This window comes from Passer domesticus, chromosome 8, assembly GCF_036417665.1.
Source record: "Passer domesticus isolate bPasDom1 chromosome 8, bPasDom1.hap1, whole genome shotgun sequence".
Taxonomy (NCBI): domain Eukaryota; kingdom Metazoa; phylum Chordata; class Aves; order Passeriformes; family Passeridae; genus Passer; species Passer domesticus.
Genome location: NC_087481.1, coordinates 27,533,727 through 27,556,261, shown reverse-complemented (window position 1 = coordinate 27,556,261; position 22,535 = coordinate 27,533,727). Strand labels below are relative to the sequence as shown.

The 22,535-nt window shown below is 43.2% G+C and overlaps 1 protein-coding gene across 1 annotated transcript in view; it reads left to right on the top strand.

Moving 5' to 3' along the window:
- The window catches only part of PCDH15 (protocadherin related 15), a 651,760-nt gene that overhangs the window by 438,004 nt on the left and 191,221 nt on the right, over positions 1 to 22,535 (top strand). The window contains exons 13-14 of the mRNA XM_064429942.1: positions 13,987 to 14,147; positions 17,364 to 17,519. Coding sequence (XP_064286012.1) covers positions 13,987 to 14,147; positions 17,364 to 17,519 — 317 coding nt within the window. The remainder of the gene's footprint in view (positions 1 to 13,986; positions 14,148 to 17,363; positions 17,520 to 22,535) is intronic.

Genomic DNA, 22,535 nt, shown 5'->3' with positions numbered 1-22,535 from the left:
TGGGCTGTTGTTAGTTCTGAGCCCCTATGGACTGATCTGTACTGGTGAATTAAGCAGCACCAGGGTCTTTGCTGTGTCTCTGAAGCCAACTGGCGTGGGCTGAGTGTGACTGTTCAATTAACACCCTTGGCCTCTATTAAGAGCTGATTAGTGAGAGATGCCTCTGCCTGAATTAAGGTGCAAACGAGTCCATGTGCTGAAGTCAATAATATGGAATTTATGTAGCAATGAATGGGAGGTAGAGAGATAGGAAGGAATAGAAGAGAGAGGGGAGAGAGACAGGTCCAGCAGAAGATTGTCACTATTCCTGGATCCAGCGGTGTGCTGCTGGTGTCTTTTTCTCCTGGGTTTCTCAGTGGTGGAGGGTCCCAAAGTCCTCTGGAACTTTTCCCTATTTATGCACTTCAGCAAGCAAGGAATTAATGTTCACGGGCATCCCAGGTCTTTCACTATTGGTTAAATGATTCCCTTGTTTCTAATGCTAATTAGCACCAGCTCAGAGTTTCCTTTCTTTTGAGTTGGTGATTTCTGGGATTGATGGTCATGGTCTGTCCCTGCCAGAATTCTCTTCGTCCCATTTGGAATTCCCTTTGTCCCAGTTGGAGCTTATTGTATTTGCAGGTGCCCCCGTGGTAGGGAGGAATGATGAATTTGAATCTATGTTCTTAGAAGGCTGATTTATTATTTTATGATACTTTATTATATTAAAGAATACTAAACTATACTAAATAATAAAGAAAGGATATTTACTCAATGTTAAAAAGATAATAATGAAAACTTGTGACTCTTTCCAGAGTCCCGACACAGCTTGGTACTCATTGGCTAAGAGTTAAAACAACTTGCACTAGAATTTAATAAAACAGTCACCTGTGGGTAAACAATCTCTAAACACAATCTACATGAGCAAAACAGAGGAGAAGCAAATGAAATAAGAGTTGTTTTCCTTTTCTCTGAGGCTTCTCAGCTTACCAGGAGAAAAATCCTGGGCGAAGGGATTTTTCCAGAGAATGTGAATGCCACAGGAGCTGACCTGTGTCTCACAAATTCTGCTTTTTTTTGTGTTCAGCAATCGCTTCTCCCCAGCTTTGTTAAACTCCCCCTAAGCCTGGGATAGCACCCAGACAATTGTTTCACCTTGATCTTATCTCAAGTTCCTGCTGTGGGGGTTCTCTGCAGTTCAGGTTCCAGGTATCTACAGAGGAATATTCTGAGGGGCTTTGGTGGTCGCTGGTGGTGGCAGCTGCCATCTGTCCCTAACCTGAGGTGAGCTTTCGGTGGTATGTGTTTGGCAGTTTCTTCTCTACACGCTTTTTCTGGGCATGGATTTCCCAGGATATGCTAACCACATCTCACCTTCACCAGGCCTGGAGTTAGCGTCATCCTGTTGCTCTCTTCTGTCTTTCTCTCATGGATTTAACACTGCTTGAAATTCTTTTTAATCCTTTAAAACCAGTACTGGCACCCAAACCTGGGTGGTGACACGTCCCAAGCTGTTCTCAGCTGTCATTCGGGCAAGAACCAATTTGCCAGGACTAAAAGTGCCCTGAAGTCTGGAAAGCAGGGCAGGTCTTCCTGCCTTTCCTCCCTTTTGCTATTGTCAGAGTAATCTGCCTTCCAGTAATTTGCTTGCAAAATAAACATGATGCTTCATTAGCATTTGAGATACTTATTTTCATCCTTATTAGATACCAGACACTTACAAAGCAACTTGACATGTATTTTAGTTTTTTTCTATACAAACAGAGAACTTGTACAACAAAATAAAAGAGATGCAAATGATCTGTTGCTAAACTTGACAGGGTTTTCCATTTAATATCGTTAGGCTCCCTGTTCCTTTTTACAATTAGCTCTGAAATCTGCTTACACACTCTGCTGTTTACTATTCCTGTAGAAAGCAAGGGAGTACAGGACGTGTTCAGGAGAGACACAGCCAAGAAATACTGAGATAAAGAATCAACAGCACAACTGTTTAGAGTGTCTTGATGGAATTGCTCAGTGTAAAGATAAAAGCCTTGGGCTTCAGAATGCACCTGAAAACTTCATTCACTTCCTGACGTTCTTTTGGTCTTCTATTGGAAGGTCTTGTTTCGGATGGTGGTATGTTTGTGTAAGAAATTTTCCAAAAAACGTAGATGCTTTTGTTTTCATGGGTCAGAAGGAGGGATGGTGGCCCTGGGGGCAGCCCTGCAGGCACCTCTGCAGTGCTGTGTCCAGCTCTGGCTGCTGAGCACAGCAGGGCCAGGAGCTGCTGGAGCTGAGTGCCTCTGGGTGCCCAGGAAAGGCTGCGGGAGCCGGGGCTGCTCAGGCTGGAGAGGAGCCCCAGCTGAGAGGGGCCCTCAGGCCTGGCTGTCCCTGGCTGCAGGAGGGGCAGAGCAGGGCCCAGGCTCTGCTCCGGGGCCCAGCAATGGCACCAGAGCCACGGGCAGGGCCTGAGCCCAGCAATTGCCCTGCCCAGGAGGCACAGCTTCTTCCCTGGGCAGTGCCCAGCCCTGAGCACATTGCCCACACAGCCTGGGGGCTCTCCTCCCTGTGAAAGTTTCTAACTCAATTGAATGCAGAACAAAACATTCAGTAGAAATAATAGTTGCCAGTTATTCCCAGTTTTCTGTGTGACTCTCAGGTTGATTCTACTTTTAAGAATTGTTAATTCTCTTTTTCTTTTCATTTGTAGGTTTTTGTGAAAAGTCATATTAAATGTACTTCCCTCTCCAAGGGAGCTGGAGGGGACTTGGGACAAGGGATGGAGGGACAGGACACAGGGAATGGCTTTCCACTGCCAGAGGGCAGGGATGGATGGGATATAGGGAAGGAATTGTTCCCTGGGAGGGTGGGCATGCCCTGGCACAGGGTGCCCAGAGAAGCTGGTTTTTTAAGTCATTAAGACAGCAGGCTAACATCTCCATGTTCGCCACTAACCCAGGTCCTCAAGTTTTTTGAGTGCTTCCAGAGATGATGAATTCCCCTGGCAGCCCATTGCAGTGCTTGAGAACCCTTTCTGTGTGTGTGTAGGAATTTTCCCTTACATCCTATCTAAACTTCCCCTGGTGCAACCTGAGGCCGTTTCCTTTGACCCTGTACTTTGTTACCTGGGAAAAGAGACTGCCATTCTCTTCCATGTCCATTTCCACAGGGCAATAGAACAGCACAAATTTAGTTAATCACATCTAATATTCTTTCTAATTCAGATTTTAGTTTTTAAGAGAGCTTTCAGATCACAGGTGAAGTGAAATGCTCTGAGTTCTTAGCAACCTCCTCCAAATGTTTGTTTTCAGTTCCCTCAACTTTGTGCTGAAGAGCGTTCAGAGAACTTTTGGTGAGGGTGATTTCCCTGTGGAAAAGGAGCAGGTCTGGCTGAAAGGGAAAATAAAATCAATCATAGTTTGCAAGTCAGGTGATGAAAAGTTTAAAAGCCTGATCCTCAGGTAACACTTTGAAGCTGATTATGTCCTTCCTGCCTCCCTGACAGCCAGGTCAGGGAAGGGTGAAATAATTGACTGGCTCTAGGGAACAGTGTGGCTTTTACAGGTTTGCTTTTTCCCCCGTTAACTGCAAAACTGCTGCTTAAAATTGGTTTTTGATGATAGCACTTTAGTGGCATTAGGGACTTGGGATTTGAGTTAGGAGGAATCACATAATCATGGAGTGGTTTGGGTTGGAAGGGATCTTAAAGCTTGTCATTGTTCCACCCCCTGACACAGGCAAGGCCATCTTCCACTGGACCAGGTTGTTCCAACCTGTTCTTGAACACTTCCAGAGACGGGAAAGTGTGGAGAAGAAGGCAGTGCTTGATTGCAAAAGCAACAAAACTGCTTAGGAAAAGCTTTTCTTAATGGAAAATAAAATTCTTCCAAGCATGACGTAGTGCCAAGTATTCCTAGTTTTCCAGTGTTTCTATTGGGATGTCTGCAAATACAACCAGGAGCTGCTCTAGTGGGAGTAAATCTGCCCACCTTGTGTGCTTTAGTGGAATGGGGGAAAAATCAGATAGAAGGATGTCAGACTGGTGTTTGTACCAGTTCTGGCCACTGTTATCCATCCCTCTGTTTGCTCCCAAAATCTCCTGATCTGGGATTCTGCTCCTAAACCTGGTATGATCCTCACTCAGCCACTCTCTTGTCAGTTGTTTGGAATTCTGACTCCTTGACAGCAGTGTGATCAGAGGCTGATGCACAATTGCAGGTTATAAAGGGTGCTGTAGAATTTGTGGATAACAAAGGCCTTTTTTACATGTTTTAGTTCTGTGTTAAAGCAATTTTCAGGAAAAGAAAGGATTTGCTCTCTCCCATGAATGAGGATGCTTCCCTGTTCTCATAGAAGGTGAAATAGATAAGAAATTGTGCATGTTCTCCAATCTGTTATAAAATTCAGCTTGCTCTTGATCTGTAGCTTTGAGTCCTCACTTCAAGGATTCCTTTGGTCTTCTGGGCAAAAATAGGAGGGATCTCACAGCAGGAAAATTGTAAGGTTGAATTATTGCTTAACAAGATTGTATCCAAATTTAGTTGAAGATGGAAATTTTGGTCTGTGACAATTTTTTCTGTTTGATGAATCCAGGGGAGGCAGCAGGATGAGCAGAGGGATGGAGCAACTCTGCTGGGAGGAAAGGCTGGGACAGCTGGGAGTGCTCACCTGGAGGGGAGAAGCTTTGGGGCAACCAAATTGTGGCCTTCCAGAGCCTGAAGAAACCAAGAGAAAACATGAAGAGCATCAATTTCCAAAAGCCTGGAGTGTCAGGACAAGAGGAATGGCTTCCCAGTACCAGAGGGGAGGGATGGATGGGATATTGGGAATTAGGAATTGTTCCCTGGCAGGGTGGGCAGGCCCTGGCACAGGGTGCCCAGAGCAGCTGTGGCTGCCCCTGGATCCCTGGCAATGTCCAAGGCCAGGCTGAACAGGGCTTGGAGCAGCCTGGGATGATGGAAAGTGTCCCTGCCCATGGCAGGAGTAAAAGAAGATGAACTTTAAAGATGTTCCCTTCCAGCCCAGGCTATTCTGTGATTCCAGCATTGTGTGATCACGGGGGGTCCATCCCTAATTTCTCTCACATTCCCCTTTTCATTCCCCTTTTTAGAACCTCAGGTTACAGTGTGTGCACCTTTCCAGGATCTGGAAACAACTGGGAGACTGGAGCCAACCTTAGACTAAACACATTGGGGCACATATTTGGAAAATAAGTTTTAATGGCTCTGCCTCTGGGGTGCACCAAGAAAATCCAGGTCTGCTGGCAAAGCTCTTTTTTTTTTTTTTTCTTTTCTTTTCTTTCCCCATCCCCAGGGGTGCTTTCCTGCAGGAAAACTGGTGTGAACTGATAAAGAGGATGGAAAAGAATCAGGAAATTGTCCTTCTTTTGCCTCCTTTATAAGGAGAAAACAGCTGCATGTGGTGCAGAGAAGATGTCAAGGAAATAAGAAAAATTATGCACACCCATGAGCAATGTTTAGACAGGCTCTGATAATTTTAATAATTCAGGGTTAGAGCAGAGCAGTGCAGGCTCCTGCTGCTTCTCTCCAAATGGTTTGCAAAGAGACCCCAGGATGGCTCCAAATTAAGGCAAAAACATTAAAGTAATTTAATTCACACCTTCAGCTGCCACTGCTGATCACGTGCGCCGAAGAACTGCTCGATCTGATTCATTATTTAAGAGTCCACGTGTGTTTAAAGTGTAAATGAGGCTTTTCTAAACAGAGAACAAGTAAACCTCATTGTCGATTGGCTTGAGAAGTGGCTCAAGGAATTGGAAAGCAAACAGGATTTACAAAACCAGTTTTAAGTATTTATTTGAGACCTGACACAGCTCCAGGCTGTGCCCAGGACCTCCAAAAGGGATTACGTTGATATGTGGCGTGTGAAGGAAGTGTGATGCATCTTCATCTCTGTGGGTTTTGTGCAGAAACATTCATTTGGATGAAAGCTTCCATCAGAATTTCCTCGACCAAGGCCATGCCCTGCTCACAATTCCTGCCTCCTCATTATCAATCCTGTACTGAGAGATGAGTCCCCCCCATTCCTCAATCCCAGAGATAGATTTAAGGTTAATTCTGAAAAACAGGTTCCTATTTTGAGACACAAACCCAGCAAAGCTTGGCATCTCCTCAGTGGAATAAAACCGTATTTCCAAAGATGTCACATTCCTAGAATCAGAATGAAAATTAGATATTTTTCCATTTTCTGTTGAATGGGAATGGAAGCATAGCACCCTTAGGAAAATGTGAATGAAACAGAACAACCAGGGGCTCCAGTTCAGGAGATCTTGTGCATAAAAGACCATCCAGGAAGAAGCACCAAAGGCTCTTTGTCTCACATCCAAATCTTCCAAAATATTTGGCTTATGTGTAGGAAAAGAGCCAAGAAAGCCTCATTGCTCCAACTTTTTCTTTCTTCCCACACCGAGTTCTGGGAATTTGCAGGTTCTCCCATTTGGAAGGAGGACCTTACTAGCCTGTAGCCCCTTTCCCTGGTCACCTTGTTGCACAGCAAAAATCCTTGGGGATTTTTGTGTCACATTTGGCGTTTGAGGTGGTTGGAGGTGACACCAACACTGGTGTCAGCTCGGGCTGCCTCCCTGTTTTTGGGGTTTGTAGGCACCCAGAGCCTGGCCTTGTCTTCCCAACAACCAGTGACACACCAAAGGAGGCAGATCTCTGATGAAAACCACTTCGTGCTGCTATACATTTGTCAAACCTGATAGGGAATATTCCCAGGGACTTAAAACCAGCACTCTTGGAAAACTTTTCATCAGGGATTTAGAGAGGGAATGGAAGGACTGCAAATGCCAGTGATATCACTCACAGTCTGCATTGCCTCCCAAATAAATCACTGCAGTGGGCACTGAATTCATTCCAGTTGTCAGCAGCAGTATTTTTGGGAGCTGTGGTTTTTGACCTCTGGGTGTGAATTTCTGTCCCATTTAAGGACTGGTAGTTGTACATTTTGCAGGTTGCAGTTTCTGGTTTAAATATGCCCCATTTGGCCGCAGTAGGACAAGTTGGAGCAATGGTTAGGGTGCATTCAACCCATGAATTTGAGGAAAAGTTTAGGAAAAGAAATCCCAAAGTTAGTGAAGATGAACATCCATTTCAAGGAAAGTGGTTGGGCTTTTGAGTTGAGCAGATTTGAGTTAGATGAACAAAAATAAACTGGATAAAATCTGGTTTGCTTTGGCTTGGGACTACTGGGCAGACAAAGAATAAATACAACATTTATTAACATAGTCTCAATAAAATAAACCAGGTCTGAAATGGAAGTAAGATTGGGTTTGTGATAATATATTCAAATGGGAAGACTTGGATATCCCTGGGAGGGTGGCTCCTTTTAAGTGCAAATGATTCTGGTTGCAGGTACCAAACTCCATAATCAATGTACATAATCAGAGGATTTGTGTTCCCAGGAGCTCAGCCCTGCATGGGAATATGCATAAACTTTGTTAATATACATATTTTTCCCCAAAGTAGCAAAATAAACCCTGCAGTTTTCCTCAGCAGAAGGTGTAAGGAACTTGCTCCCAGGAGTGGGAAAACCCTCAGGGTGAAAAGTGGTTGCAGAACTGAGTGCTGTGGCAAGAACCATCCCTTACTTTGAGAATGTCATCCCATGAGGTGGAATTGTGTAAAGTTTCATGATCCCAAACTCCTTTGTGCTCCAAGGCTTCCCTGTACTGGTTCTCCATCCTCTCTGAGTGTTTCTGTCCCCAGTATTCCATAATATATTGGTTGAAGGTTGGACTTGATGATCTCAGAGGTCTTTTCCAATCTTAATGATTCCATGTGGATGGAAGTAAAACTTGCTGAGGTTTCTGCTCTGTCTCAAAATATCAGGACCATAGAATAAAGACCCATCTGTCCATTCAGCTGGATCCAAGGAGATGCTTTCCTCTGGAGGTTTTGTGTGGTGTCTGAAGACTCCAGTGCTGAAGGTCCCCTCTTTATAGAGTCTCATGGCTTTTCCTGGATTTTCATGAGGAGCTGGATGATTGGCCCTTATCCCAGTGCCTGGATCCAGTGCTACCAGCTCTGAGCCCTTTCAAGTCTCTGGCCAGTTTGGGTGTTCATTTGCATTGCTTTGAGGTGAGGACACAAACCTGGGTTTGCTCTGGTTTTACTGCACAGAAGCATTTTTCTTCTTCACTTAGACTTGAGTCATTTTGAAAGCATTTTCCCTCATTGTCTGACCTTGATGGAATGCAGGGATGACCCCTGGGATCATTCCCTAGGATCATTCAGGGATGATGCTGGTTTTTTATTTCCCACAGAGGAGTTTGCCTATGTAGAGGAAGAATTCACAGGAAGCTTCCTGGTGCTAATGTGCTTATAGACTCATGGAATCTCCTGATTTGGAAGATTGCCACAAAGATCACCCAGTCCCACACTAGGCCCTGCACAGGACACCCCAACAATCCCACCTGGAGCATTGTCCAAGCACTCCTGGAGCTCTGGCAGCCTTGGTCCATTCTCTGGGCAGCCTTTTCAGTGTCCCTGCACCCTCTGGGTGGTCAAGCTCCTTTGACCAAGGCTGTGGCACTGGAGGAAGTTTCCTTAATTTCCTGAAACTCCCTCCTTGGAAAGCCTGACTCAGAGTGGTTGTGTTGAGCCTGTTTATTCAGATTCTTGTTGTTGTGTCATAATTCTAAATCTCCTTCAAGAGCTGCTGTTGCCAAAGTCTTCTGGGAAGGGAGGCAAGAAACAAAGGGAAGGCTGGAAGAATAGCCTGGAGAGGTTTTATCTCACCACTGGCTGTGGGATATGCATTTTTATTCCTTCTCTGCTGTCTGGTACAAAGACGAATATTTTCTTCTTCAAATGCTCCCAGAAATTTTAGCTTGTGGTTTGTTTTTTTGTTGTTGTTGTTTTGTTTGGATTTTGTTGTTATTTCGATTTCTTTTGGTTGTTTGTTTGATTGGTTGGATATTTGCTGAAAACCTTTTCATTGTGTATAGGGTGCTTTATAAAGTACCAGTTTTGTTCATGGCCATTTTATTGTGTCTGGTATGAGAGCACCAACCTGGGAATGTTTTTTATCAAGAACCAGCAGGTTTTGTGTAGGTAATGGACAGTCTTATGTCAACCTTATCAATCTGTTTCTGGTCTCATTGGCTAAACTAAAAAACAAAAAAGAAACCTTTTCTCAGAATTTCATTTCAGGGGATATTTTACCCTTGTGGGGTTGCCAGGGACTTGAGCAGTCGATACCAATATTGAGCATCTTCCAAGTGATCAATTTTTATCCATTTAGTTTTTGTCATCTGTTGCACCTTGTTGTACCAAGAAGTCTGTAAGGCTTTATCACCAGCCTCCTGGGCAGATGAGCAGGGTTAATGTTGGTGCCTTCTCACTGTGTGAGCTTTAAAACCCCTTAAAGAAGAGCCCACGTGGTTTGCAAAGACCTCAAACATTTTTTTTTTCACCTGAAAAGCCAGTAAGAGTATGGACAAGGTTATTCTGGAGCCAAGGAGCTTGTGGAAGAGGGAGCTGGAATTCAATTTCAGATCTGGATCTGTCCTGAGCACTCAGGACACCAGGTTAGGTGGGTCTTAGGGCTGATCTTGGACAGGTATTTGCATATGCAGTAGATGCTTTTTATTTCAGTTATGAAGCAGGATGCTGTTTTTTCATCCTAAAAGCAATCCTTTGTAAATTATGTTTTACAGAGCTTGGATTTTGAGTAGCAATTGAGTGTAAACAGGTTTTGGAGATAGGGGTTGCATTTACCTTCTGTGCCATTCAGATTTAGAACACGTTCAAAAGAGTTTGGAAATGTCAAGGAAAATAGAAAATATTCCCAGAAGGAGATGTTTTTGAAGACTGAAATGTAGAAAATTATACCCTGGTGGGGGAACCTCAGTTCTCCCATCTCCTGCAGATTCATTTTGCTTTTCCACTTGGAATGCAGAGTATTGCTGGACATCTAAAGACTTTGCAGGCCACAGCCCAATCCCGTAAGTACATTCCCGTGTTGCAAAAATAGCTCTAAATGCAGAGAAAAGCCTTGTTTGATGTTTAGACTTTACAACCGCATTGGTGCCTTCCAGCCCAAAACACGTCATGATTCAATTAGGTTTATTCCCAGACCGGTGATAATTCCCTCACACTTTAAAAAAGGTCTCTGCCAAAACATTCAACTAAAATGATCCTGGGATGTGTCAGAATCATTCAGGAAGTGACTCATAACTGGGCACTGCCAGGTTCCTGTATTTAGCATAACCAGGAGATCCCACATTTCATGGCTTTTTGCACCTGAGTCCTGTGCCCTTTCCAAAGAATGTTCACCTGAGATTGGGCTGTAAAATCAAAACCTTCCCTTTTATTTCAGCTTAATGAAGATTTTCAGCTCCTGGATTCCAAAATTGTTAAAATACTTACGGCGCTTGATAGATTTTAATCTTCTTGTCCCATTTTGCAGCCATTTTTGAATAATTGCAACAAGCTCAGAAAAATTATATTCCCTCTGGCAATAAAACATCTTTCTTCCCTTGTCCAGCCTGTTGGGTTCTGGCTGGTTTTGTTTCTTTTTTAGCCAACAGCTTCCTTGACTTTGATTCCTTGAAGCTTATCTCATCCCTTGGAAATCTGTATGGTCATTCCACGAGTTGCCTCAGTCCTCAATCAAGCTTCAGGGCAGGTGGAAAAGCAGCCAGATTGTGTGGTCTCCATGGACAATGGAAAGCTCTTCTTAAAATCTGCTTTTGGTGATGGGCAATCAAAATTTGCCATCAGTATTTTTTTTCTTCTTTTTAATTAGCCAGGAAAAATATCCCTAGTGATAGTCCTGGGTGTCCCTTCCATGGGCTTGTGCACAAAGGATGGAAAGGCAGGCCCAGGGCAGTGCCTGTCCCCTGGGCTGGCCCTGCTCAGGGACCTCCAGGGCTGTGCCCAGTTCTGGGCCCTCACAGAGAGCCCTGGAGGGACTGGAGCGTGGCCAGGGAAGGGAATGGAGCTGGGAAGGGGCTGGAGCCCCAGGAGGGGCTGAGGGAGCTGGGAAGGGGCTCAGCCTGGAGCAAAGGAGGCTCAGGGGGGACCTTGTGGCTCTGCACAACTCCCTGCCAGGAGGGGACAGCCAGGGGGGGTCGGGCTGTGCTGCCAGGGAACAGGGACAGGAGAAGGGGAAAGGGCCTCAGGCTGGGCCAGGGGAGGCTCAGCTTGGACAGCAGCAGGAATTTCTGCATGGAAAGGGTGCTCAGGCCTTGGCAGGGGCTGCCCAGGGAGCTTTGCAGTGCCCATCCCTGGAGGTGTGCCAGGAAGGGCTGGAGGTGGCACTCAGTGCTCTGGGCTGGGGACAAGGTGGGCATGGGGCACAGCTGGGACTCCATGGGCTGGCAGGGATTTTCCAGCCTCAGTGATTCTGTGATTGTTTGAGATTTTGCTTGTGCAAAAAAATTTCAAAGCAGATTTTCTGTAAACTTGTCGTATCTGTGAGTTACAAATACCACCGGACTGGTTTGCTTTATTGCTGGCATTTATAGAAAAACTGATGATGCAGACATATCAGATTTGTCATTAGGAGGTTCCCTCCCTGGCATTTTAGGCAGGATGTAAGGAAAAACTTAGAGATGTCTAAGGGGGAAAGGGAAAGGCCTCTGAAATATCAGAGACTTCATAAACTAGAAAAATAAAACTTTAAGGGTGGCTATTAAAAGGCTGATTTGCAAACTGCTGTCTCTCAAGAGAGAGAGTGTACAGGTGCTTCATAAATATCTGCAGAAAATCCAGCCCATTTTTAAGAAGAAAAGAATCACTGTATCAATCCAAAGCAACAAAAGTCCTTTGTGAAACCAAGCAGAGAGTGAAACAGAGCAGGATCCAAAGAGATGCAGAATCAAGGCAGAGAGTTCAGTGAAGTGATTGTGGTTGACTGCAAACTATGAAATTCATCATCACAGATTTTAAGTTGCTTAGATATTTTTATAAGTGAATTTGAATTACCAACCCTTCTTTGCATCATCATTGAGGCACACTGATGAGGGCAGTGCACAAACTGGTGGATTTTGTAGATTTGACAGGACTTGTTGAGTAGACATCAACACTTGGCAGTGTCACATGGCTGGAAATGAGCTGGGTTTTCCCAGTGAATTCCTCTCTATGTTAAAACCAGTCTTTGTCTCTCAAAATGTGCAAGGCCAAGCTCCTGGAGCAGAGTAGAGCTGTACAGATGTTATTGAACAGAAAATTGTGCCAAGAGCCATAAAACATCTGGGTAAAAACAGTGTTTCTCATGTGGCTAAAAAGCTGTTGCTCCTTGAGCTTGAAACCAGTCTTTGGTGCAAAGTTTGGCAGTTGTATTCCCAAATATTTGGCAATTTCTTCCTATCATCTCTATTGTGTCAGAAAAAAAAAAAAGTCTCAAAATAAATTATTTAAAAGACCTCACTGTGGTGTTTTCCCTCACAGGACTGCAAACCAGTTTGCTGGGGTTAAGATCAGTGATTATTTAAATGTTGTAGCAAAAAAGTATCAGCCCTTCTTAGATGAATATTTTTATACAGAGTTACTCTTATAAAGTGAAGGTGTAAAGAAACTTCATGCTACACTTTGGAATAAATTATTTGGGCCCTAAATAACAGGAGGTTACATGGTAAATATTTTAACCTAATTAAAACGTTCTGCAGCTACTGACATTTACAGATTTTCTTCATAACTGCTGGTGAACTTCCACAAAGATAATTCCTGTTAATATTTTGGTGTGAAGCAAACTGGGGAGTGTTAATTTTGCAGAAAAATGACATTTCACAGGAGTGGTTATAAATGCTGTGTGTGCAAATCTGAGGTACTGGAGGGCAACACTCAGGGTGGTTTTGTAATGCTTGATCTTTGGGAAGTGAGCTGGGAGTGTCTTCCACAGGAAATTGTGTAAATTGTGAGGGCAGTGAGCTGACTGCTGAAAGGGAGCCTTACTGGCAGAATGGGACAGGGTGGTCTCTTGTGAGACCCCCACCTGGAATTCTGTGCACTGTTCCACAGAAAGGGGTATGGAACTGTTGGAGTAGGTTCAGAGGAGGCCATGAAATTGCTGAGGGGTCTGGAGCATCTTCCCTGTGGAGCCAGGCTGGGAGAGCTGGGAATGCACAGCCTGGAGAAGGGAAGGGTGTGTGGAGACCTCACAGCTCCTTCCAGGGCCTGAAGGGACACGTGGGAGCTGGAGAGGGGACCCTTCAACAAGAACTGGAGTGACAGGACAAGGGGGAATCCGTTCAGACTGACAGAAGGAAAACTTAGGTTACATTTAAAGAATTCCTTGCTGGGGGGCAGCGAGGGGTGACACCCTGGCACAGGGTGTCCAGAGAAGATGTGGCTGCCTCTGGATCCCTGGAAGTGTCCAAGGCCAAAGCCTGGGATAGTGGAAGGTGTCCCTGCCCATGGCACAGGGTGGAATTTTGGATCTTTAGGATCCCTCCCAACCCAAAACATTCTGGGCTGCTGTGATTCCATGGAAAGACCCATGTTGAGAGCTGGCTGCTCCTCTCAGTACCACCTTTGTCTTGTGGCTGTAGTCTTCGCATCCTTGTACTGCAATTCAGTTTCTGTTACAGAGCAACTCTAGGTACAAACTCTCTTTTTTCCTGGAGAGCTTTATGTAACTGTGCTTTTTTCTCCCCTCATCACCTTGATGTGTCGCTCTCGCTGCAGAAAATTTATTCCGAGTTTGGTTGTTATTTCCGTGCTTTCATTTGTTCGAGGTGAGATTGGGGGATGATTGCTCAATGAAGAAAAAGCTCATCTTGTTAAGTAGATAGCTGGATGTGACAGGTCTCATTGTCAATTTAAATCATTGTGCATTGCAAGTGCTTCTTCTGGCATTGTCTGATACAGCTGCAGTGTCAGAGGCAGTTTTTTATTACGGATAATAAGGTTCAGACTCTTTAAACATCACTCAAAACATAAAACACCACAAAGCTGAGGTAGAAAACAGCATTTTCAGTGTCGCAGTGCTTGCAGAAATACATAAGAATGTGGATTCCCTATAAATTCCTCCCTGGGCTGTTCAATGTCGTTGCAGGCACTATCCTGGTTGACAACATGCTGATCAAAGGGACAGCAGGAGGTCCTGACCCCACCATTGAGCTCTCCCTGAAGGACAACGTGGATTACTGGGTGATCCTGGACCCCATCAAGCAGACCTTGTACCTGAACAGCACCGGCCGGGTGCTGGACAGAGATGTAAGTTTGGGCTTGGTTTTCTCCTCCACAAACACGTTAGTCTCTAATTAACCATGCACACAAGTCCTGCTAGAATATAATTCCTGCACCTGTCTTGTCCCCAGATGGATGTGAAAAGAGTTAATCTGATCCTTTTTTTAGGATTTATTGTGAGCACACAGGAACTTGACCTTATGTGCAAATATTATTGTGGACAAACAGCAACGAAGACCAAAAATCTGATGTTAAGAGTTTTATATCCGACCAAACTTGACTTGTTTGTTGAATTAAATTTTTTATTCTGATTTGCTGGCTGGAAGAGGTGCTGCTTAGCCTGTGCCCTGTGACATTTATTAGCAGCCTGCTTTCCCTGTGCACACTGAGTTATGAGCTGTGAGAAGTGACAAGTCGTGGCTGCCACAATTCACTCACAAAGCTTGACGTGTTCCATTGAGAACGTGCTGGTTCAGATTCTTTTTTTAAAGCAGCCTAAAACATATTTGCTGTGCTCGTTCCTGTTGGTGTTAAGGAAATATTGCCAGGGTAAGTTTGATTTTTATAAAAAGAAAGATGAAAAGCACAAAATAAATAGGAGTGTTCTAATCTAGGCTAATTTCATTGAGGAGAAAACACTCTAAATATAGAGACATTTCCTCACAGTGCTGCAACCTTGCGACAGAACCTGAAAGTAAAATTGACTTGCAAGTGCTTTAATCAATATGGCAAGAATGCTGTAAAACTCAGGAGTTCTCCTTGGAGTGCAAGGAAGTTTGTTTTGTATTAGCTTGATTGATTAATTTGTCTTCTCCATGTGTTTTGAGATAAATTCATAAGTACCAAAAACAACATGCAAATTTCTCCTCATTTCCATTTGCTGGTGAAAGGCACTAATTGAATTCAGCTGTTCTTAATTTTGTTTTAATTCAAAAACTGTTTTCCCATGCAAAATACAAAGTGTGGCAGAGTGGTCATGGTGGCAGAAGACTTTCTGGGAGAGTTGGCACTTCTTCAAGTACCAGCCAGCAGCTGCTGGAGCAGTTCTGGCCTCACAAGTTTTATTTTGAGCCAGAGAAAGAAATGAGAGCCTGGAATGGAAGGCAAGGCTGGAGAATCATTCTAAGAAATGTGGGTTCCATTCTTATCACCCCACATCCATCCGTAGGGAGTTAGGTACCAAAATCCCTGTTGGATCGGTGCTCATTCTTCTTTTCAAGGCCATTTATTGACACTTTTTTGTCACCTTAATGTGAATCAAAGTCGATGCTTTACCCAACAAGCCTCATCAGATTGAGTTTCAATATTAGTCAGAGTCTAAACCAATTCCCATTATTGTGAGTTCCCAGACACTTTACAGGGATGTTATTTGCCAGCAGTAGACTCAAGTCCCCTGGAAACAAGTGAAGTGTGTACATTCCTTAATTAAATTCAGGTAATAATGTGTTTACATTGGTATTTAAGGTATTAATTCCTCATTTTTTACTATGAACTGGAACACTTTTTACCCGTAATAATGTGTCCAAACATTCATCTGTGGCTATTTAAGTTTGGTTGGCTATGAGGAGGAAATCTGGGCTTTAAGGTGGTTCAGATTTTGGGTGTGGTGCCCCCTGTGCCTCTCTTGCCTGGCCTCAGGGTAGTGCAGTCACTCACAACCCAAAGAAAAGGAGAGCAACCCTCAAAACCCCCAGGGACTGCGTCAAAATATGAAATGTGTGTCATGGGCTTTATTAAGATGGCACTTTGGGGGACATGGGTCAACAGTGCTGGGTCAACAGCTGGACTCCATGGTCTTGGAAGTCTTTTCTAACCTTATGGATTCTCCTAAAGGACATTTCCAGCCTTCAGAACCACGGCTGTGCTACCCCAGCATCACAGAACCATTCAGTGTGGGAAGGTCTCTTTTTGTTAAAAAAATTCCAACCTGTTTTTCCTATCCTTCCACTCAAATTCACTTGAAACTTCGCAGTACCAATGAAACTTGGAGTTTTATTAAGCTGAACATTTAAATTCAGCTTTTTTATTACAGAGCAGAGATTGGAGTCTCTGATACACAAATGATCACATTCCATATATTTGGATACCCTTCCCATTTTTCTCTCCCTGCTGATTCAGTCAGGCTGATCCTGTCCTTTTTTTAAATTTCTTGCCTTTCTTGACAGCAAATCTTCTTAGATTGCATTGATTGTTACTAAGAATGGCAGTGTGTTTTCCAAATAAAATCAGATTAAAAGAAAATTCTACACTTTTCTTCCAAAACTTTAAGAAGAATGACCAGTGATAAATCAGAAGTGAAGGCGCAGGGAGCTGCTGAAAGGTGCTGGGATGATTTGTCCCTGGTTTCATAAACAAATTTTGCCATTGTGTCATTGTTTATTTACATATTTTTCTAAACTCAGAATATCAAATATTTGTCAAAAGTCTGTCATTTCAAATAATTATATTTTTCTTAGGTTTGGCTAATTAATCCAGATACACTTAGTTGTGACTGCAGCTTGTTAAAGGCAGCCTAAAAAATGTTGGATCTTACTAAAATGAGTAGTAAAAACCATTCCAGCCTAAATTTCTTTGTCCATCAATCACTTTGGGAGTTTTAGAGCACTGCTGTGTTCACTGCAGTGAGAAAAACAGGATTGTCCACACTGAAAGTTGTTTCTGAATTATTTGCAAATGTAAGTGGTAGCAAATGTGATTTCAGACTTGACCGTTCAATTTAACACAAGAAAGAAACAAGAAAGACTTTGGGGAGTGTCCAGAGGAGACCACAGATGCTCCAAGGGCTGGAGCCAGGCTGGGAGAGCTGGGGGTGCTCACCTGGAGAGAAGAAGGCTCCAGGGAGAGCTCAGAACCCAGAACCCCTGCCAGGGCCTGAAGGGGCTCCAGGAGAGCTGGAGAGGGACTGGGGACAAGGGAAGGAGGGACAGGACACAGGGAATGGCTTCCACTGCCAGAGGGCAGGGCTGGATGGGACATTGGGAAGGAATTGTTCCCTGGGAGGGTGGGCAGGCTCTGGCACAGGGTGCCCAGAGCAGCTGTGGCTGCCCCTGGATCCCTGGCAGTATCCAAGGGCAGGTTGGACAGGGCTTGGAGCAGCCAAGGACTGTGCAGGGGTGGAACAAGATGATCTTGAAGGTCCCTTCCCACCCAAGCCCTTCTGGGATCCGTTGAATTCCAATGACCAAAGGCTCAAACAGGCGGCATTTTCCGTGAGCATTTACCACAGCCTCTTTCCCCTTGCAGCCGCCCGTGTCCATCCAGTCCATCGTGGTGCAGGTGCAGTGTGTGAACAGGAAGGTGGGCACCATCATCAACCACGAGGTGCGCATCGTGGTGCGCGACCGCAACGACAACTCCCCGCAGTTCCAGCAGCAGCGCTACTACGTGGCCGTCAACGAGGTCAGAGCTGCCTCCTCCTCCTCCTCCTCCTCCTTTGGGTGGGGTCACTGCTAAATCCCAGCTTTCACTGCCTCCTCCTTGAAAACCAAAACATACCAAAATGTTTTCTGTTGTGCCACTTCAGAAAAGCTCATTGCTTTGGTTTTTAGCATCTTATCCTGCTTTTGCTTAAGGAATACAAAGACCAGCACAGTTTTCAGCAGGAATATTGCAGAAGACACCCAAATTTAAAGCAGTGTTTTCATGAATGAAGCGTTGTTTTCTGTTAAATTAAAGCACATTTAGCAACAAACCAATGTATGAAGAAAAGAAAGTAAAAAAAGCAGTTTAAAAAGGTTTATTAACAATGTTGAAGCTTGGTGAAGTGGAGATGTGGTTTATTGCTGTTGCTCTGATGCCTGTGAAATGAATTAATTTTTTTTACTATTATTTATTATGTTATGTTTTTTTTTGGAATAAAGGGCTGTGGACTGGACCACTGTGTGGTTTGAAGGAAAAAATATTATTTTCTTCTTGAGCTGTTACAATTTAATTTCACTTTCCAGTGAAGTTTTTTGTTAGGGACTGAATAATCTGCCAATAAGCAGTACAAAAAAAAAAATATCTGTGTTTCAGGGTTAGCATGTCAGGGCTTTAGTAATGAGTAGAAACAGGAACTTACATGAAATAATAGAAATTATGTGGGCTGAAATTATATGGCAAATGGAAAGATGGGTCAGTTTTATGCAGATGCAGACTGAAAGAAGTAGAATTACATTTAAAAATAAATTATATTAAATATGCCGCCTGGTGGGGTTTGGTTTGTGAGGTGGGGGTCAGTGAAAGAGCATGGCTGCTTGATTTTAATAGATTTGGTTTGGAGAAATTTCCTATTTTGTTGTGTTTGGGAAATTCAGCTTTTCAGCGTGTCCTTGTGTTGTCTCTGGTCTCCATGACCACACATGTGTCCTGGGAAAAAGGTGGGCCATGGATGAGTTGAGGTCTAACTAACCCAAAAGTGTGGAGGAAAAAACACCCAAATCCACACATTTTATTGGATCTGCAACTGAGATAAGGATAAACAAGGTTTTTCAACTTCCTGGTTTTAAATTAAAAAGCATTTCTCTTCAGACACATTATTGGCATTCCTGCTGCACGTGTGACTTCCCACTGGAATCTGGGAGCACTGGGAAAGTCCTCCATGGCCTTGTCCATGGTTTTCACGTTGGCTTTCATGTCGCCATAGAATTTCTCTGTTTCTACAGACCCAGTACAGGAATGTTTCTGGTCCTGAGTAAAGGCAGCATCCACATGAGCCTGAAGTGCCTGTGTGGGTTGTGCTGCAGAGCCCAGATCACTTCCAAAACCTGCATCATTTCTGCAGTGAAACCAAAGACAGGCAGTATGGCTATGCTAAGAAAGCAAGGATTTTCCATAATTAGGGAGAAGTCCAAAAGGCAGAATGCAAAATGCACCATTCCCAGTTATTTGTGTTCAGAAATTGAGCAATGTTCTGAGGACACCAAGCATTTATTGGAATTATTGCTGGGCAAAATGCACTGTTGCTCTTTCCACCAGCTGCACCCTGATTTAATTAATTTCTTCTCTTCATTTTATCTCTGTTCCATGGATAACATCTGACATGGCACCACTGTGCCCTTGAGCAGCACCCAGTGAGTTCATGCTCTCATTAATTAATTAACAAAAAAATAATTCACAAAGCATCTCAGACTCTCTCAAAGGTTTTAATGAGTGATTAAATGTTTTAATGCTCATTTATTCTGCTCATAATTGGTGCTGCCTCTGGTGAATTTAGCAACAGGAATGCACTGGGACGAGAGATTTGTGGTTAATTTTTGTTTCTGTTTTCTGGTTGCTTGTAAACCAAAAAGTATTGAAATTTCTCTTACTTAAGGAACATAAAACAACTCAAAGAAGGAGTAGATTTTATTTTATTTTGGAGAAATTGAATGGGTTTTATGTCAAGTTGTCTTTATACTTGAACTGTCTTCAACATATTAAGATGAGTTTGTCAGAGAAGCTGAGGGTAGTTGTAAATAGCACCATAAGTACTGTTTTCACATGTGGTTTCCATTTGAACAGAAAAAGACATGGTTTAAAATTAAGCCTGGATTTTTCCAGAAGGCTTACAATGAGATGGATGTGGTAGTGTCTTAGTGTTTAGTTTTATACCAGAAGAAGTCTTGATTTCTATACTTGATTGGAATCACTCAGGACAGAGTTAGAATAAAAGCTCCCCTAATCCAGGGTGTTTCCTTTGCCAGTGGCCTGGCAGATGCTCAAGGAAAAGCCACAAGGATTGGGAAAAATGCAGTGTTGTTTCCCTAATGAGTTACCTGAGAAATCCTGTGTGGAGCAGCTCCAGAACAATTTGTCTTTGCCAGTTGCTCGTGGACGTGGATATGGTGGTCCCTCCTTTCCTTCCTTACTCCAGGTGTTTTGTAGCCTTTTTTTTCCAGCACGATTTGTCCTGTATCATAATTCCTCATTCTAGTGCTTCAAATATCTTCATCTGGACTCAGAACCCTGACACAGCTCAAGACATAAAGAATGTCGTTGGAATATTCTGCCTATTGTCCAACAATCCCTAGAGATTTGTTTCCTTCCATCATTCCCACACTTGTACCTATAGAAGATGGGTAAAGGTGATCCCAAATTAAAATGTGCAGAGAAATTCATGTTTTGAATTTCAAAGCAAGAATGCTTTAAAAATGTGACTTTTGCAGATAAAAGTCAAAATCTTCATTACCTGTTTATTGAAGAATAGTTTTTTTCTCAGGATTTTAATTCTTCTGTTAAAAGTACGGACTTGTCACATGGAGATGTGCGTGTCCTTGTCAGTGTTGATGGAGGCTGGAGTGTTGGATGATGTGGTTTAGTTGAGAATGGCAGAGCTGGGATCCACATACAAATAAAATTGATTTTTTTTTAAAGTCTTAGTTGAAAACAGATTTTCTATTTCCCCATTATTTTGGAGCCAGTTTTCCCTTTCCCTTTCTGATGATTTTACAAGTCCAAGTATCTCAACCAACTCCAACTGCTCTCCAAAGCATTAGGAATCTCCACATGGAAGTAAAAACAAGAGAAGGTTGATGTCACCATTTTTATGATAATGAGAAATTCTCTGTAGAGTTATTCCCTTGGTTTTTTGTGTGACATATTTTTATTTATATTAAAATATCCCATTGTTATTCAGCTAGGAAAAACTCCTGACAGTGACATTAGCCTGGGGCTAAATTTGACCGTATTGGTGACTTGAAGATTTGAGTTATTACCATATTAAACCCAAGTTCTGCAGCTAAGTTAAAATTCAGAAGAATTATGCAGCTCAGTTAATATTCCACAGGCAAATATATGGCATTGCCACAAGGGGATTAAATTTATGGAGCCTAATACAGGGATTAGGAAGTAAAACCTTGTACTGCTGAGGCCCAGTGGTGGTGTCTGTGTTTTGTGTTCAACACAACTTATCTGATCATTTTTATCTGAGCTAAATACAGCTCCAAATTTGCATTGCCTGGCTTTTATAAAACTGACTTTCTTTGCTCTTAGTTTTTCACTTTCCTAAGTCCTGCAGGGCAAGTCAGGAGTGTTTAATAGCAGGTTCAGTTTGGAAGTAGAGGTGGATTCTCTAGAACACTGTTGAAGTCAGTATTTATTAAAGGCATGTAACCTTAGTGCTGCTTGTAACCCACAATTTTGGGGTTGTTTTGTTTATTTAGTTTGGGGCTTTTTTCCCCCTCTTTTAATTTAGCAGAGACAGGAATCCTTGGCAAAATAAGAACCTTTCTTGAACTTCAGTCTCAAAACTTTGGGTTTGGGCTGTTGAGAATTAGAACTTGTGCTGAATTTTCATTTCTTGTGCTGTAATTATTTGTGTCTTTTTCCTTGTGGTATCGAAATAATTAATCTCTGCAGGTAGACATCATCAAAAGAGCGTTAGCTCAGAATGATTAACTGTAAATCTGGCTTTGCTCTGCTCTTTGGGGCCACTCTGAAAAATTATTCATTTTTAACTTTGTAAATAGGCAATAATAGGGAAATTCATTTTCCAAATGTTTTATGGAAGAGCTGAATGCTTCTATCTGCATCTCGACTTCTAATAGCCATTAATCACGCTGAAGGAAGTTTTTAAGTGTTACAGCTGTGGACTGTGCAAGAAGAAGATTTATTGTGTGCATCTCCTCTGTATTTGTTTAATTGCATTCTTTTTGGAATCTTCCTTGTTTCGTGTCATCATGATTCTTTTCCACTGCATTGAGTTCCCACGGAGATGATTATCCTCAGGCTGTCACTGACACTCCTGGAATTGTTTCTTTGCAATCCCTAAAGTTTTGTTTTCATAAGGTAAAACACTTTGATGGTTAAACCCTTTGATGCACAACTTCAAGCCCTTTCCCTAGGACATACCAAATGTTCTTATGAAGAAACAAAATTCCACTTTTTAGTGAAGGAATTTTTCCCAGTATCCAAGCTGAGCCTCCCCTGGCCCAGCTTGAGGCTGTTTCCTGTTGTCCTGTCCCTGTTCCCTGGCAGCACAGCCCAACCCCCCCGAGCCTCCTTTTCTCCAGGCTAAAGTTTTATTAGGGGATCTGAGTTCCTCCTTGTTGTTCCAACAAGGAGATGACAGCAGTCTCCCAGAAATCCCTCACAAATTGTGGGAAAATGTATTATGGCCAGCCAATGGTGAATATCATAGTAAAAATCAGCACAATGCTGAGATCTCTGTGTAAAAAGTGTGTGAGCCTTGGAGTGCTGAGGGCCTCTCTCACATGATTGGAAGTGGATTTGAAGTATCATGTTAAGAGCTCATCTAAATTTTTCTAAAGGCTGCAGGAATCTCTAACGTGAGATCTTGAGCAGGCTGGAAGTCACAGAATCATGGACTGTCCTGAGCTGGGAGGGACCCACCAGGATCATCCACTCCAACCCCTGGCCCTGCACAGACACCCCAAAAATCCCACCCTGTGCATCCCTGCGAGCATTGTCCAAATGCTGCTGGAGCTCTGTCATGAA